This window comes from Lynx rufus, unplaced genomic scaffold, assembly GCF_022079265.1.
Source record: "Lynx rufus isolate CCGP_SWC_20201006 ecotype Redwood Valley unplaced genomic scaffold, mLynRuf1.p SCAF_5, whole genome shotgun sequence".
Lineage (NCBI taxonomy): Eukaryota > Metazoa > Chordata > Mammalia > Carnivora > Felidae > Lynx > Lynx rufus.
In genome coordinates, this window is record NW_025814867.1 from 72,711,814 (window position 1) to 72,728,316 (window position 16,503).

Here is a 16,503-nt window from a genome sequence, read left to right on the forward strand (position 1 = left end):
TTATGCTCCCTGCTCAGCCCAAAAGTTGTGCCAGTGGACAATTGGAGCCCCCAAAGTTGCCCTTCCGTAGGTGAGGAAGCTACTCCAGGGCTACCAGCACTTGCAAGAAGTTTAGGGCAGAATGCCCGAGCCCCAAGGAAAGCAGATGCGTGGGGCAGGCGGCGTCAGGGAAGCTCACGCCTGGGCAGCTGGAGGCACCCACTGGCCGGAGCGGGCAAGCCGCGGGCACTGGAGGGCGGGTCAGCAAAGGTCGGGCGATTGTGTCGGGAGGCGAACGGGGGCGTGGGCGGCGGCGGGCGGAGCCCAGGACTAGTGATGTAAGAAAGCGAGGGATCTCACTGGGAGAGTCGGGGTCGTTGCTGTGAGACCCCAGGGGTGTGGGGCGGGGGATCCCAGTCCCCGCCGTGTTTTCCCCGCCCCTCCCCCCGCCTCCTTTACGCCCCTCCCCCCTCCTCCCCTCTGGTTGGAAAGTTTCTAGAATCTCTTCCCAGCGGCCTTTGCGGTTCCAACATGGCGGAGCTGACGGTGGAGGTTCGTGGCTCCAACGGGGCTTTCTACAAGGTACTGACCCTTTTGCCGCTTTGTCGGGTGTTGTGGGGGTTAAGTCAGGTTTGGGAGAATGCTGGTGGTCCTGGAGAGTGAGCTTTGGGGTCGAAAAGGACGGCCAGGCCGAAGCCCGAGGCTCCTGGTTTCCTCGCTTCTCCCCCCTCCACCCGCGGTTTAACGGTCTCGGGGGCCCGGGCTCCGTTATGTTTTGAAACAACACGTCGGACACTTCTTGTGTTTTTCTACTTATGGACCTTCTTCTTGGATGCTAGTGCAGTCCTTGGCGGGCCGGTGAAGAGAAGCCCAGTCGCTGCTCGGCGGCGGGGAGCTTCCCGGGAGTAGGCCTGAGCGCCGGGAGGTTGGGGAGTCGTGAAAGGAGGTGGTGGGATTGTGTGGTCACAGCAGCTCCCCCGCCCCTCGGACTGAGCCGAGCGGGAGCGCGTCGGCCCGCTGCTCCGACCCCTCCCCACCCCTTTGAGGGGGGGGGTGCGTCGCGGAATCTTAAGAATTCACCTTTGTTTTAGGGTTTTGGGCTAATAAACTTTAGTGTCTGATTGGGAAGCGGGTACCGAATTGAGGGTTAGGATCGAAGGGAAAACAGGAAAACCTTTTAATGTGGCGGGTTGAAATATTTTTTGCGGCCTGGGAATTTGGGCGGCGCCTTAGCCCCTCTATTACGGAAGAAAAGGTTAGAGTTATAGGCTTTAACGCAAGATTTAAAAAATGAAATCGATAAGGGAGACGGGTGGGGAGGTGACTAGTTTCTTTGTATTGCCCAGTGTTTTTGGAAAGAAGTGTTGATTTTTTTTCTTCCCCACGAGGTTTTTTGTTTGTTTGCACTGGGAGATGCATTATTACGGGATCGGGCTGGAAAACAGAAGAGGAATTCGAGAGTAGAGGAATTTAGTGGGGGCTTCCAGTGCAGGGGTCACATAACTGAAAATGAAATCCTTACAATTTAGTTTTGCCAATATAAAGGTCCCTTGTCCCGATTCTTTCTCCAAAAGTATACCACCACAATGTTTCGAGATCAATACAAAATCTCCCCAGCTGTTGTCTGTCAGTCAATCTCACTAAGCCAGGATCTCAAATGTTTGAGAGTCCTGGCTATTTTTATGAAGGGCCTTCTCCTAAAACAGGAGTATTGTGCGTACGCAGAATGCATTCTCCCAGGGTTTCATTTCGGCGTACCTTTCATCCCACAGGATTATGTTTTACTTGATGGTCGTAATTTCCTATTTCAGCGTTGTTTTCCTTTTGTAGTTTACTGATAAGCTGTGTGGATTTGGTTTAACTGTCACGTGGTAATAGCATGGTGGGGAATCGCAGTTGGCGTCTAAAGGATCTCCCTAAGCTTTTTACAAGTTTAAGTAGCCTTAGGTGGTCAACATGAAGTGAAAACTGACTGCCTGGTGGAAAGGAGTCTTTCTGCTTGACTAGATGTGTTAGCAGTTAAGATTTAAAACTTGGTGTCACACAAGACCCAAGTGAAATTTGAGTAGATCTTTCATTGACTTCTGTTATTGAAATCTAGTGGTTGCCTTCTCAGACCCTAGATACAGTACAGTTGTGACACAGTGCACAAAGAATGGGCTTGCCATACTTCTGTTAAGGGTAGGTAAGGTTCATCGTTTTTTGCCCCCCCCCCCCCGAAAAGTTTCAGATACCTACTCTTTGGTGATACAATTGTGTAATGGAGGTATACTTTTCTTTCCTCTTGGCAAACTGAAAAATAGAAAAAAGATTTTTTGTCTTAAATCATTTCGCAGCATGTAGATGGTAGAACATTTCTTGTTTAGCCAAAGTATTGTGTTGGTGGCTAAATAAGCTGTTTTTCATTTCTTATTTTTATTTTGTAAGATTCATTATGTAAGGTCATCAGTTTACTAAAACTTTAAAGATTGTTTTTTACAGTCTTGAGTTTTTCATAGTTTTTTTAAAAATTAAATTCACAATATTCCCATTTTGGAACTCTAAAGTATTGTGGATTCTTACTCATACTCTACAAATCTACTTGACTCTACTTAGACTTTGAGTCCATTACTTATTTTTATTTCATAAATAAAGGTGGTTCTTTTGCAGAGGTTGGGAAAGATCCTAGCCACATTGTACCAAAATAATTGCACTTGAACATACAGAATTTTATGTCCTGTCATAATCCACTTGTACTTTGTGGAAACTGAGATCTTTAGAACTCTGAAAAGAGTGGGAATGGTGAAGTGGAAGGAGCCCTGGATTTGAAGTTAAATAGATGGGAATTCTAGGTCTCTACTTCAGTTTACCATTATCTGCCAGTGGACTCTTGAATAAATCTTGAGTCCGTTTTCTTTTGTGTAAAATGAAGGGTCTGAAGTAGTTCAGATTCCCAATTTTTTTAATCCACAGAATTGCCTACTTGGGGAAAAATTGATTTATGGCACAGGCAATTTAGTATTTTTAAGTATATGAGTTTTTAGGTTAATTTGCATGTGGTAAAATTCACCTATTCTGGTACACAATTACATGAGCTTTGGTAAAATGTTGTGTAACCACCATCAACATTGAAGAGAAAGAAGAGTTCCACTGTGCCCCCCAGTCTTCCTTATGCCTCTTTGTAATCATCCTGTCTTCTCACCCTCAGATCCAAGGGGGTTTTCCTGTCCTCATAGTTTTGCCTTTTCCAGAATGTCCTATAAATAGATTCATACACTATGCTGATTAGTATTTTGAGTCTGGTTTCTTATATTTAGCATAGCAGCAGTTTAATTTTAAGTAAAATTTCTTAATTTAAACAATAATAGTGGTCAGTGAGGGCATTTTGAAAACAAAAGTTGCCTTGGGATAACAACTGTTAACATTTTAGTTTATTGTTTCGTAGTGTTGTTTTTTTTTCTTTTTCAATGTGCAGGTGATTCTGATTTTCCTCCTTTTTTTCCCTTGCCCCCATATACACACACAGCTGTAAATGTTGTAAATCTCAGTAGAAGAATTTCAGAGTCCTGGGTTTAGTAGCCAGTGTCACCATTCCTTGAGGCAGTGTTCTGTAGACCTTTATTAAAAATTTTCTGGTGGAACTGAAACTGCATTTTACAAGTTAATTGGAATCAGTGAAAAGCTGAAGATGTGACCTAAAATTAGGATCGTTTTTTTCTTCGGTAAAAACCCCAAAAAACAAAACACGTAATATGTTTTGCATCTTGCCTTTTTTTTTTTTTAAACAAGTGGATCTATAGTTGTTAAAGAGATAAAAATCTTGATACGTTAATGGGAGATATGTTAATTAAGTACCTGATAGGGGATATAATTTTATATAAAAATTTGTGTTTATAGCCTTTTCTACCTAGAGTGAGACATCTTAGGGTTTATACTACTGGCCATTTAAGGAGCTTTTCTAAAAAAATACTTAAGATAGAATTTACATTTTATGATTGTTAGCGTATTTATAGAGTTGTCTAAACCTTATCACAACCTTACTTTAGAACATTTCCATTACCATCCCAAAAAAAAACCTTATGCCCATTTGGAGTCATTAAAATGCTTTTTAACTGATTTATTATATAAATGGGCTTTGTAATTGCATTGCAACTTGCATAGCCATGGGCAGAATATCATTTAAATGGAAGTTGAAAGTAACCCCTCAATTCCTAGCTGATGTAAAGGAAAGTTTCCATGGTGTTCCAAGCAAATATGTAATCTCTAAAATGGCTGAATGAAATTTCAGGCCTTCTTTGTAAAAGAATTACTTTCAGAGCTCTACGATTTCTGCCTTTACTAATTGACTCCAAATTTCATTTTGTTTTTTAATTGTAAGTTTATTTATTTTGAGAGCGGTGGGGAGGGGCAGAAGAGAGGGAGAGAGAGAATCCCAAGCAGGCTCCCCACTGTCAGCACTGAGCCTGATGCAGGGCCTGAACTCCTGAACCTCGAGATATGACCTGAGCCAAAACCAAGAGTCAGTCGCTCAACGGACTGAGCCACCCAGGGATTCCTTGACTACAAATTTCAAAGCAATGCAGTGTTTCCAAAATTACCCATTACTTTAATATTAAAATGAAGTTTGAGAGAGTAAATTAGGCAATAGGTTTATTAACAATAATTGTTGTAAAACCTATAGAACTTTAGTAAAGGAGTTTTCCGGGAGTGTACTGATCTTTCAAAGTTAGTTTAGCATATTGATTTCTTTGTGCAGATTAATAATTTGGGAAAAGATGGTGGCTACTTTTTTTTTCTTTTTTTCTTTTTTTTTTTTTTTTGAAGTTCATTTATATTTGAGGGAGACGGGGAGAGAGCGCATCCCAAGCAAGCTCTGTGCTGACAGCACAGAGCCCAGTTTGGGGCTCAGTCTCACAAACTGAGATCATGACTTGAGTTGAAATCAATCAAGAGTCACATGCTAACCCACTGAGCCACTCAGGCTTCCTGGTGGCTGATTAATATTAGGGAAACTGTGTTAAATTAAAACCCTACATTTCCAGATATTTTAAAGATTTTTAGTTGTACCTTTTTTTTATTATTAAATTTAATACATGTACAAATGGGGTATCTACACAGATGTGGAAATTCCAAAGATTGTCCTAGTTGTTTTCAATGTTTTAAAATGTCTTTTTAGGGGTGCCTGGGTGGCTCAGTCGGTTTAAGTGTCCGACTTCGGCTCAGGTCATGATCTTATGGTCTGTGGGTTCGAGCCCCGCATCGGGCTCTGTACTGACAGCTCAGAGCCTGGAGCCTGTTTCAGATTCTGTGTCTCCCTCTCTCTCTGACCCTCCCCCATTCATGCTCTGTCTCTCCCTGTCTCATAGATAAATGTTAAAAAAAAAAAATGTCTTTTTATTAAAACGTAAAAGAACTAAGATTTAACTGGAAAGGCCACTTAATTTTTAGAAATTAAACTTAAATGCTGTCTGTAAAGTTTTGATAAAAGCAGTATGTAGGGGTGCCTTGGTGGCTCAGCTGGTTAAGTGGCTGACTCTTGATTTCAGCTCAGGTCATGATCTCCCTGTTGTGAGTTTGAACCCTGAGTGGAGCTCTGCTTGGACAGCGCAGAGTCGGCTTGGGATTCTTTCCCTTTCTCTCTCTTCCTGTGTGTCTCTCCCTCCCTCCCTCTCTCTCTCTCAAAAATAAACATAAAAAAAGTAGCATGTAAGTATAAAAAACCTGAAAACAGAAAAGCAAAAAATGAAAAAAATTTTATCTACCTAGAGATAAATCATCAAGGCCTTGGCTTTATGTATTAAGAGAAAACATATTCTTTTCCATGTTTTCATGCACCTGTACATTTTCTGTAACATCAGATTCTTGTGTGGGTTATTTTAAATAATAGTTTACTATAAGTGCCTGTTAATTGCTGGATAGTCTATGAAGCTTATATGTATTTTCTGATTTTTTTTTTTTTTTTTGTCTCATAGGCTCCATGAGGCATGTGTTTTTATTCCCATTTTATATATTAGGAAACTGACAATAACCCATAACTTTGTCCAAGACTACACTGTAGCCGAAAAGAGATTTAAATCTAGGGCTTCTCACTTCCGGTGCCTAGTTTAGTGTGATATTAGAGGATCTTCAAAGGAAATCTCAGGGTAGTGAGCTTATAATGTATTTTAATTAGACAAGGCAGACACTTGATAATTCGAGAAGTGAGGTTTTACCACAGTGTTAAGGATGTAGCAAACTAGCTTTTTAAAATTTTTACGTTTTTTATTTTAGAGTGTGTGTGCATGGGTGGGGGGGGGAGGGGGCAGAAAGGGAGAGAGAACATCCCAAGCAGGCTCCATGCTCAGCTTGGAGCCCCACGTGGAGTTTGATCCCACGACCCCAGGACATAAGATCTGAGCCCAAATCAAGAGTCAGATATTCAACCAACTGAGCCACCCATGTGGCTCATTTTAAAAAAATTTTACTATTTTTTTTTAAGCAATCTTTACACCTATTGTTGGGCTCAAACTCCTGACCCTGAGATCACCATGCTCTTCTGATGGAGCCAGCCAGGTGTCCCAAACTAGCTTTTTTTTTTTTTTTTTAAGTTTATCTTGAGATCTCAGAGTGTGCTAGCGCACGAGTGAGGGAGGGGCAGGGGGGTTGAGAGAGAATCCCAAGTAGGCTCCACACTGTCAGTGTGGAGCCTGATGAGCTTGAACTCACAAACCTTGAGATAGTGACCTGGGCTGAAGTCAGAGACCACCCAGGTGTGCCCCCCCCCATTTTTTAAATGTATGTTTATTTTGAGAGAAAGAACTCCAGTGGGGGAAGGGCGGGGGGGGGGGGGGTAGAAAGAACCTCAAGCAGCCTCCACACTGCCAGTGCAGAGCTCAGTGTGGGGCTAGATCTCTTCACCAACCGTGAGCTTATGACCTGAGCCTAAATCAAGAGTTGGATGCTTAACCTACTGAGCCACCCAGGAGCTGCCCTCTTTTTTTAAATAGTGAGAAGAGCAATATTTGTTCCATGAGTGACTCCACTTCTTGTACTAGGTGGTTGTAAGACCTTTTTTCTTTCTTTCATCTGCAGTATTAGGCAGTTAGATTTAACAGTTTATCAAGTGGTCTCTGCTAGCTTCATTTAGGTCTCATTTAGCTCCTAACAAAGCTACTGTTTATTGGCACTCAGGCTATCCATCAGACTGCACAGGTACTTTTCATGAACTTATTTCATTTAGTCTTCTCAATCACAGTGAAGGGGAGATAATGTTATCAACACCTGAGGAAATGAGACCAAGTGAATCCAGGTCCATAAAATAAATAGACTGATTCATGGTTCCCACTGGTCTTTCAGACTTCATTAAAGTGTGATTTTTAAAAATACACATAATTTTATCACACATTAAAAAAACCCAAAATGTAACATTAAAAAAAACCCCAGAATTTACTATGGATGCTAATTTCTACAAGTTTGTTGTGCTACAGTACACAAGTTAATAAATTAGAAACATTCACCATCAGGAGCTTTAAAAATCTAACTGTAGTAGCCCTTCAAAAAGCTACAACCTGCATTTTAAAAAATATTTTCTCTACAAAGAATGTTATCAGCTGTATAACAATCTGTACAGCTTTTATTAAGCTGCACTTGAGTTCACATTCTTAGAACAGTCGGCTGAGTACACACCCACTCTACACACATCATTACAGGATAGCCAGTTATTCTTCTTTTTTTTCCCTCTTCATCTTCATTTTCTTCCTCTTCGTCTTCTTTGAGCCTGTTGGCCTGCCCGGGCCTTTCTTTTCTGCCTCAAAGTGTGATTTTTTTAAAAGTACAACTATATAGCTTAAAAAACTATCATTAATTAGATACAGTTACTAACAAGCTATTAATACAGTTGGAGTCTGGAACTAATTGAGAGGATTCCTGGAGAAATGATTTGATCTATGCCTTCACATTACAAAAATTTCTTTCCAATATGATAGCCATAAGCCACAGGGCTGAAGTATGTTAGTGCGAATTGAGATGTGCTTTAATTGTAAAATCTATATTGAATTTCAAAGAGTTAGTATGAAAAAAAGAAGGTAGGACATCACAATTTTAGAATCTTGATTACATGTTAAAATAGTATTTTGGATATATTGGGGTAAATTTGAAGTTAATTTTGCCTGTTTTTTTTTTTAACTTTAGTATGGTTACTAGAATCTTTAGATATTTGCCTCAGATTATAATTTATGCTAGACAGTTATGATTTAAATATACTTTCCTCTCCTGGCTTTACATTATTCCTTGTATGAAGTATCTTGGGAAATATTTGAAATGCTTCCTATATGCATATAAAGTTGACCTTTTAACAACATGGGTTTGAACTATGTGTGTCCACTTACATATGTAAATATTTTTGTTGTGATTTTCTTAACATTTTTCTCTAGCTTTACTGTAACAAGAGTATATATAACATATAAAACGTGTTAATAGACTAATTGGTAAGGCTTCTGGTCAATAGTAGTCTATTAGTATTAAGTTTGGGGGAATCAGATAATACACATGGTGGGTACCCCTGTCTCTTGGTTGTTCAAGGGCCAACTGCATGAAACTTACTATTCACATTTTCTTATTCACATTCAAATTTTCTTATGACGTGGCACCTCTGGGTAATCTGGCCACATAGTGTTGAATATTAAAAGGCTTTAGAACATTCTTTGGTGTATGTTTAGGCAATAATAAGAGATTTTTGATAGCCCTGTTAAATTTCCTAGTACCAAGTCTTAAATACCTTGAGCAAAACAAAATGAAGCAACACAAAGGGTTGCTTTGTTGATCTGAATGTGTATATTTAAATGTACAGTTCTTAGGGGTCTGAATGTGTATATTTAAATGTACAATTCTTTGGGGCGCCTGGGTGGCTCAGTAGGTTAAGCCTCCAACTTCAGCTCAGGTCATGAACTCATGGTTCGTGGGTTCAAGCCCCACCTCTGGCTCTGTGCTGATAGCTCAGCACCTGGAGCCTGCTTCAGATTCTTTGTCTCCCTCCTTCTCTGTCCCTCCCCTGCTTGCACTCTCTCTCTCTGTCTCAAAAATAAATAAACATTAAAAAAAATTTAAAAATGTAGAATTATTTTATTTGTCCTTATATTAAAAGATGCTGAAAGCTGTGGCAAAATTCGGCCAACATTAAATCTCAGTTAATTATCAGTTGTTTTAACTTGTCTCCTTTAAGCCCCAGCATTTTTTGCTTAGCCTTTTTGGGAGAATGAGTAGCAGTCTCCCCCAGTAATAATTTATGAAGTTTGTAGTTATTGTTGGCAGAAGCACATGCATTCCTTGTGATCTCTTCAGGGTCAAGAATTTCTCTCAGGCTTCTGTATCTCCACCTTTCTTAACATTAGCTAATTAATAATAGTAAAACTTTTCTTCTTTCTTTCCCGTTTTGTAACCTTTTGCTTTTATAGTTTTTCAGGTGGTAGGATATTTTCAAGTCTTAAATTTTCCAGTGACTTGAGAATGTGTATTTAGTACATAGTAGACCTTCCTTATGTGTTTGTTGAATGAACAAGTGATTCAGTCATTCTTGGCTTCAAGACATTCTTTGATTTGTTTTGAAACTTAGGCAATATAATAGCATATACACAAAATTGACTTCATCATTTCTGATTTTGATTCATTCAACTTAAAATTTTTTTGGGGGGAGGCATCTGGTTAGCTTTGAAGAGCATGCAATTCTTGATATCAGGGTCTTGAGTTTAAAGCCCCATGTTGGGTGTAGAGATTACTTGAATATTAAACTTTTTTTTTTTTAACATTTATTTATTTTTGAGACAGAGAGAGACAGAGCATGAACGGGGGAGGGGCAGAGAGAGAGGGAGACAGAATCGGAAGCAGGCTCCAGGCTCTGAGCCATCAGCCCAGAGCCCGACGCGGGGCTCGAACTCACGGACTGCAAGATCGTGACCCGGGCCGAAGTCGGACGCTCAACCGACTGAGCCATCCAGGCGCCCCGAATATTAAACTTTTTTAAGGCTTACATATTGATCCTTGTTGAGTTCTGATGTTATCACTGAATTTTATGGATACATAGAACTATAGGGAACTTCAACTCTTTGCAACTGGAAAGGTCACAATAGTTTTGGGTGGCCATGTGGAACCAGTAAGTGATTCCATTTTCTTTTCTTTTTTTAATTTTTTTTTCATTTATTTATTTTTTGAGAGACCTAGAGAGACAGAGCCCAAGTTGGGGAGGGGCAGAGAGAGGAGACACAGAATCCGATGCAGGCTGCAGGCTCTGAGCTGTCAGCACAGAGCCCGGTGCTGGACTCGAACTCACAAATCATGAGATCGTGACCTGAGCCGAAGTCGGATGCTTAACTGAGCCACCCAGGTGCCTCAAGTAATTCCATTTTCAAGGAGAACTGTTGGGTATTATAAATTTGTGAAATTAACAATCCAAGAACATTGTGGTATGTAAGCATTAGTAGGTATTTATGCATCCTTAGGAAATTCTCATGTTGTCATTTTTTAAAATTTATTTTTATTTAAGATTTTTTTTATTTTTATTTATTTTTTAATGTTTATTTTTGAGAGAGGGAGACAGAGCATGAATAGAGGATGGGCAGATAGAGAGGGAGACACAGAATCCAAAGCAGGCTCCAGGCTCCAAGCTGTCAGCACAGAACCCAACACGGGGCTCGAACTCAGAAACCACGAGATTTCAACCTGAGCCAAAGTCATTGAGCCACCCAGGTGCCTCATTGTCATTTTCTTTTTTTTTTTTTTTATTCAGAACTCTTAAGTGCTCAATACTAAGGAATGCTGGAGGTTTACCTGAAATAATTTTTTCCATGGTAAAATTTACCCCATTATCCAATAATTTAATGTATAACGTGTTTAGTAAATTTGCAGACTTTTATCTGTGGAACATGTGTCCATTGATTTGAAATGATGTCCATTTCTAGATTTAGTTATGTAGGTTTAAAAAAAAAAACAACATTTTTTTTATGTTTAATTTTGAGAGAGAGAGAGTGAGAGAGAGCCGGGGAGGGGCAGAGAGAGAGGGAGACACAGAATCTGAAGCAGGCTCCAGGCTCTCAGCTGTCAGCACAGAGCCTGATGTGGGGCTTGAACCCTCGAACTGTGAGGTTATGACCTGAGCTGAAGTCGGGCACTTAACCAAATGAGTCACCCTGGCGCCCCTTCAAAAAAATACTGTTTGAAGTTAAATTTGATTGCAGTATCAGTCTTGAATGGTTGTGCCTGAGACTGGAATCAAATTACAATTCAGATCTTTTAGGTGTTGTAAGCATCAAACTAGTTTGTTAATTAGAATGCAGAATTGAGATCTCTAGAGATGGAAAAATTAAAAAGGTGTATAAATGTGCTGTATGGAAAAAGTGCTGGTTGACAAAGTGTTTTAAGATATGTTTCAACTCTTTAAAGAATATTTATACATATGTATACATATACATATGTATAATTATACACCCATGCATTAAGTATTCATGAACTTGCTTTAAGTTTTTTTCCTTGGTTCCATTTGCCACTTAATCTCCTCTCATTCACACTCCATTTTAGGTAGCATAACCGGAGCATATCGTACTAGATTTTTCTCTACTCCTATAATGGTGCATAGATAAATATCCATACACGAATGTAGTTTTTTCTTTTTTTTTTTAGTATTGCTCTATGTAAGTATGATAATCTATTTTGGCTGTTTTCACTTGGAGTGTAATTTATTTTTAAATGGTCATATAATGTTCCATGGCAAGAATTATGAAATCCAGCCATTTCCCAGTTAATAGACACTCACTTTGTTCTCACATTTTTGCTACTCCACATGTTTCCATTGGATAAGTTTCAAAGAATGGGATAGCTTGGTGGAAGAGAGCTTTTTTAACTTTAATAAATGTTAACATTACTTGCCACAGGGCTTGACCCTTTGTATTTCCTCTGTCAGTAAATGTAAATGCTTTTCATTACATCCTTGCCAGAAAATTGGTTCTATAATCTTTAATTTTGGCCAGTCTCTGTTGGACCTAAAGGATTATCATATCGGAACTTTGATTTGCAGATTTCTATGTGAGAATTTTAATGTTTTGTTGGCCATTTGGATCTGCTTTTCTGTAAATTGTTCGATGTTTGCCCATATTCCTGTTGTGCCTTTTGTCACTTTTTGAGATCTCTTAGGATTCATTTATTGTTAAGAGTGTCCCCTTCTCATTTAATTCTTGTTGACTTTTTGGTATCTCTGGGTTGTAGAGAAGTATTATGTTTTACATACTGAACTATTTTTTTCCTCGACAGAAACCAGAGTTACTAGTCCTGGCTAAACACAGCCTGTGTCATGTTTATACATATAATTTCCTAAGTTCTTTTGTGGTGTTTTCATTTATTTTATCTTAATTATAAGACTTATGTTTGAATATTCATAGGCAAATGTGTTAGTATCATGTATTAAAAAATCATCTGTTGTTTTAAAGGTTTTTTGTTTTGTTTTTGCATGTGTGGGAATTATGAGGAGGATGTCCAGCATCCAGGAGAGCTGGGTCTCATTCAGGGTTGATAGAACATCCTGAGAATTGCTGCAGAAAGTCTTCTGGAGTGCTCTGGGAAGACCGTAAAGAGTCCTTGAAGGAGGATGTGTGACATGTTTTTGGCAAAAATGCAGCCACCTAGGAGTCTTATCCTTACCTTACTGCCCTGGGCCCTCTTGTTTTACCAATCACATAGTAAGTAGTGTATCTGCGACCCAGTCTTTAACAGCGAAAGCACTGGGGGCACCTGGCTGGCTCAGTTGGAAGAGCATAGGACTCTTGGTCTCAGGGTCGTGAGTTCAAGTCCCATGTTGGGTGTAGAGATTACTTAGAAATAAAAAAATCTTAAAAAAACAAACCCAAAACAGTGAAACCATTGCACTCTAGTCTTTTTAGCAAGAATGTTTTCCCCCTTCCTTAATGAGGTCTTTTTATATCTGTTACCTGAATATATAGTCCAGAAACATAAAATGTTTAAATGTGAACTATTATATTACTTGACATAAAAGCACTGGGAGGAAGGTTTTTAGATGGTATTTTTTTAGGGAGAGGAGTAGTTTTAAGTACTTCTGGCACACCTTTGAGTGCGTGGGAATACCTTGATTTAAGAAGCTTTGATTCCTTCAGCTTACAAATTGAGACATAAAAAATTACTTAGGCAATGATGATGACCTGTATTTGGGAACCTATTATCTAAGTCAGTTATAATCTGATAGAGTTTCTCATCTGAATTATATAGAAGCACTATTTTCTTTAATTTTTCCGAGGTTAGTGCATAGCTTGTACCATTCTAGATGCATGGGAGAGAAGTTCATCACACATGGTAATGCTTAGTGAATGGATTGTATGTATTCTCTTAATACCCTGGTTGAGAAATACTGTGTGCTATATTCAGTTGCCTTATTTTTACCCTTGTAAAATGGATCATAACATGTAGAGTGCAGAGCAGGACAAGAGATGATTCTGATTGTTGACATGTTGGTTTGAGGTAGGAGAGTGAGCTAGCAGCAGAGATGACCTGTACAGTTGAAATTGGGGTTTAGAGTCCAAGGAATAGGTTACTTTTCTGTACACAGATTTGGTAAGTTCGTGGGAGATATGTACAATTTCATTATATCTAAAGTGGTATCAGTTCTAAGTGGCATTAAGAAATATTGCCAGTTAATCTTAGTGGATGTTGATGTTTATTGAAAGATTATTTATTAAAGTTTATTTATTTTGAGAGAGTGGGGGAGAGGCAGAGAATTCCAAGCATGCTCTGCGCTGTCAGTGTAGAGCCCCGTGTATGGCTTGAACTCATGAAGTGTGAGATCATGAACTGAGCCGAAATCAAGAGTTGGACACTTAACTGAGCCACCAGGCACCCCTTTATTTATTTTTCAGTATTTTATTTTTTAAGTAATCTCTGCACTCAACGTGGAGCTCAAACTTCCAACCCTGAAAGAGTTGCATGCTCAAGACTGAGTGGGCCAGGGGCTCCTGAAGGGTTTCTTCAACATTTGAATGCATAAAATGGAAGGAGTAAGCAAATTAAATTGGTTAAAGTATCTTCACATTCAGGTGGTTGTGTTTCTACTTGCAGTATCTTCCTCAGTGCCAAAGAGAGCATTGATGTTGCAAGCATACTTTAAAAAGAACTCTCCTGTATTAACTCCAGGATTTTCTTGCAAGAATTTTCGTCCACTCTGTAAGTTTTGGTGCTGGTGTTTTCTTGATTTTATCAGAAGGTGTCAACAGAACTACCTTCTGGTAAGAAACCTTTATCCTTTTGTTGGTTTGCTGAATGAAATGCCAAGAGGTTGTAGTCAAGTGCCACAGAAAATTGCAGGCAAACCGAGTTTGAGGGTGTTCAGTGACTTTTATATCCTGGCTTCCATGTGTCTATCTGCTGTTCTCTTAAGATGCCATCAATTTTAAGATGTATCCTGATTTCAGAGAGATTAAATTAGAAGTGAAGAGCTAGGAAGGTAGACTGGGGCCAGACAATCAGCAAATAAGTAGGTAATTGATCGAGGGATAACAAGTGATCATCAAATCCATGGGGGTAGTTTTTGGGGGTGGTAGTGGCAGAGGAAGACCTGAGGTGAATTTTTTTATGCTGTCAACTTTTCCTTTCTCATGGGTTTTGTTTTCATAATCCTGTTTATGCACAGCAGTAACTTTTACTGATGTAGCTGGGGAAATGGAGAGTTAGCACAGAGGAAACAAAGGATCTAAGAAACTGAGCCCAGTGCCTTTAATATATAATTTTTTAATCCACTTAATTTTTAGAAATACAGTATTTTGTCACAAATTTGCTTATAATTAAGCCATCAGCTGTGATGTTTTAACACATTGGAAAAGGCATCCAGAAATATAGAATTAAAAAAAATTTTTTTTAATTTTGGGAGAGCCCCATGGGGGGGCGTGGGGCACAGAGACAGGAGCCAGAGGATCTAAAGCGGGCTCTGTGCTAACAGGCTGACAGTAATGAACCTGATGTGGAGCCATCCAGTTGCCCCTAGAAGATGAGTTTTTTTTTTTTTTTTCAACGTTTATTTATTTTTGGGACAGAGAGAGACAGAGCATGAACGGGGGAGGGGCAGAGAGAGAGGGAGACACAGAATCAGAAACAGGCTCCAGGCTCTGAGCCATCAGCCCAGAGTCCGACGCGGGGCTCGAACTCCCGGACCGCGAGATCGTGACCTGGCTGAAGTCGGACGCTTAACCGACTGCGCCACCCAGGCGCCCCTAGAAGATGAGTTTTTAAATTCAGCATTTACAGCCTCCTATGGAGTGAATTTGGGGGCTGTGTGCATGTGGTTTCAGCTTCCCTTTTGCAAAAATGAAAGATCTGGAAGGGCTATAAAAGAAAAATACATTTTTTTTTTTAGGTAAACTTTAAGCCCAACGTGTGGCTTGAACTCAAGGTTCCAAGGTCCAGGTGTGCTCTACTACTGAGCCAGTTAGGCGCCCTGGTAGAAATTTTATCTTCAGGATTATTAGTTAACTTTTCCACAGACAGGGTCCCTGATTCATCTGTCCTGATATTTGACTATATTTATAATCTCATTCTTCCCATTCCTGAAGTAATTCATACCATGTTTTTTTCTGTTTAATCAGTAGGATTCACCCCCTACACCCTCCCATGACTACCTTCATCAAGTTGAAAACTGTTTTTCAGCTGTAGTGTTTTCTGCCTTTTAGGTAGATAATTCTGTGCACCTTGTTCTTTCCACAGACAATTTAAGCTCTCACCTCAAAATTGCTAAATACATTATGTAAATATTAAAAAAAATGAGGTTACTGTTTATATTCTGATAAGGAAGGATCTGCAAGATAGAAAGGAGAAAAGGGAAGTTCATAGGAATTGACAGTAAACATAAGATTTTAAAGAGGATTTGTATATTATTGAAATTACAACTTTTTCTGTGATTACCCCTTCGTATAGTTCATACCCATTGTTACTTTTGCTTATTAGCTTTGTTCAGCTTTTAGCTCACTTGACACTTATAAATTGGGAATTTAACTCTGCTGTGTTCCATCCTCTTCTACTCTTTTCATGTGATGATTGTTTACCTATTTTAGCTTTTAGGTATTGTAAACTTGTCAAACTTTTTGTGGCTTTTGGGTTTTGTTTATTTGGTTAGAAAGGCCTTCCTTACTCTGAAGTTAAAAGTAACTTGTGGTTTGGGATCTTTATTGATTTAAAACACTTGGAGTCTTTCATCCATTAATTCTATTTTTGGTGAAAACATCAATTTCATTTTTTTTCCAATAATTATCCAGGTGTCCCAGTACCATTTAAAAACAATCCATTCCTCCCTCTATTTGTAATTTCCTAAGTGACTTGGACCTGTTTCTGGAATCTGTTTTCCTTTAAAATGTGTTTTCTTTTGTCTTGGTTATTGTAGCTTTAAAATAAGCTTTACTATTTGGTAGGCATAGGGGTGCCTGGCTGGCTGAGTCCACAGAACATCTGACTTTTGATCTTGGTCGTGAGTTTGAGCCCCACGTTGGGTGTAGTGATTACTTAAAACTTAAAATATTTGATTGGGAT

General features: G+C 39.3%; 1 protein-coding gene across 4 annotated transcripts in view; it reads left to right on the forward strand.

Annotated features, from left to right (window-relative positions):
• The first annotated feature begins 458 nt into the window (after window positions 1–458).
• Window positions 459–16,503, forward strand: part of FXR1 (FMR1 autosomal homolog 1) — a 60,708-nt gene continuing 44,663 nt past the window's right edge. For 2 of the 4 annotated variants that reach the window (XM_047098772.1, XM_047098776.1), the window contains exon 1: window positions 460–561. In XM_047098772.1, coding sequence (XP_046954728.1) covers window positions 511–561 — 51 coding nt within the window. In that variant the 5' untranslated portion in view covers window positions 460–510. Of the gene's footprint in view, window positions 562–16,503 lie in introns of all 4 variants that reach the window. The other 2 variants (XM_047098775.1, XM_047098774.1) reach the window with 2 other exon arrangements.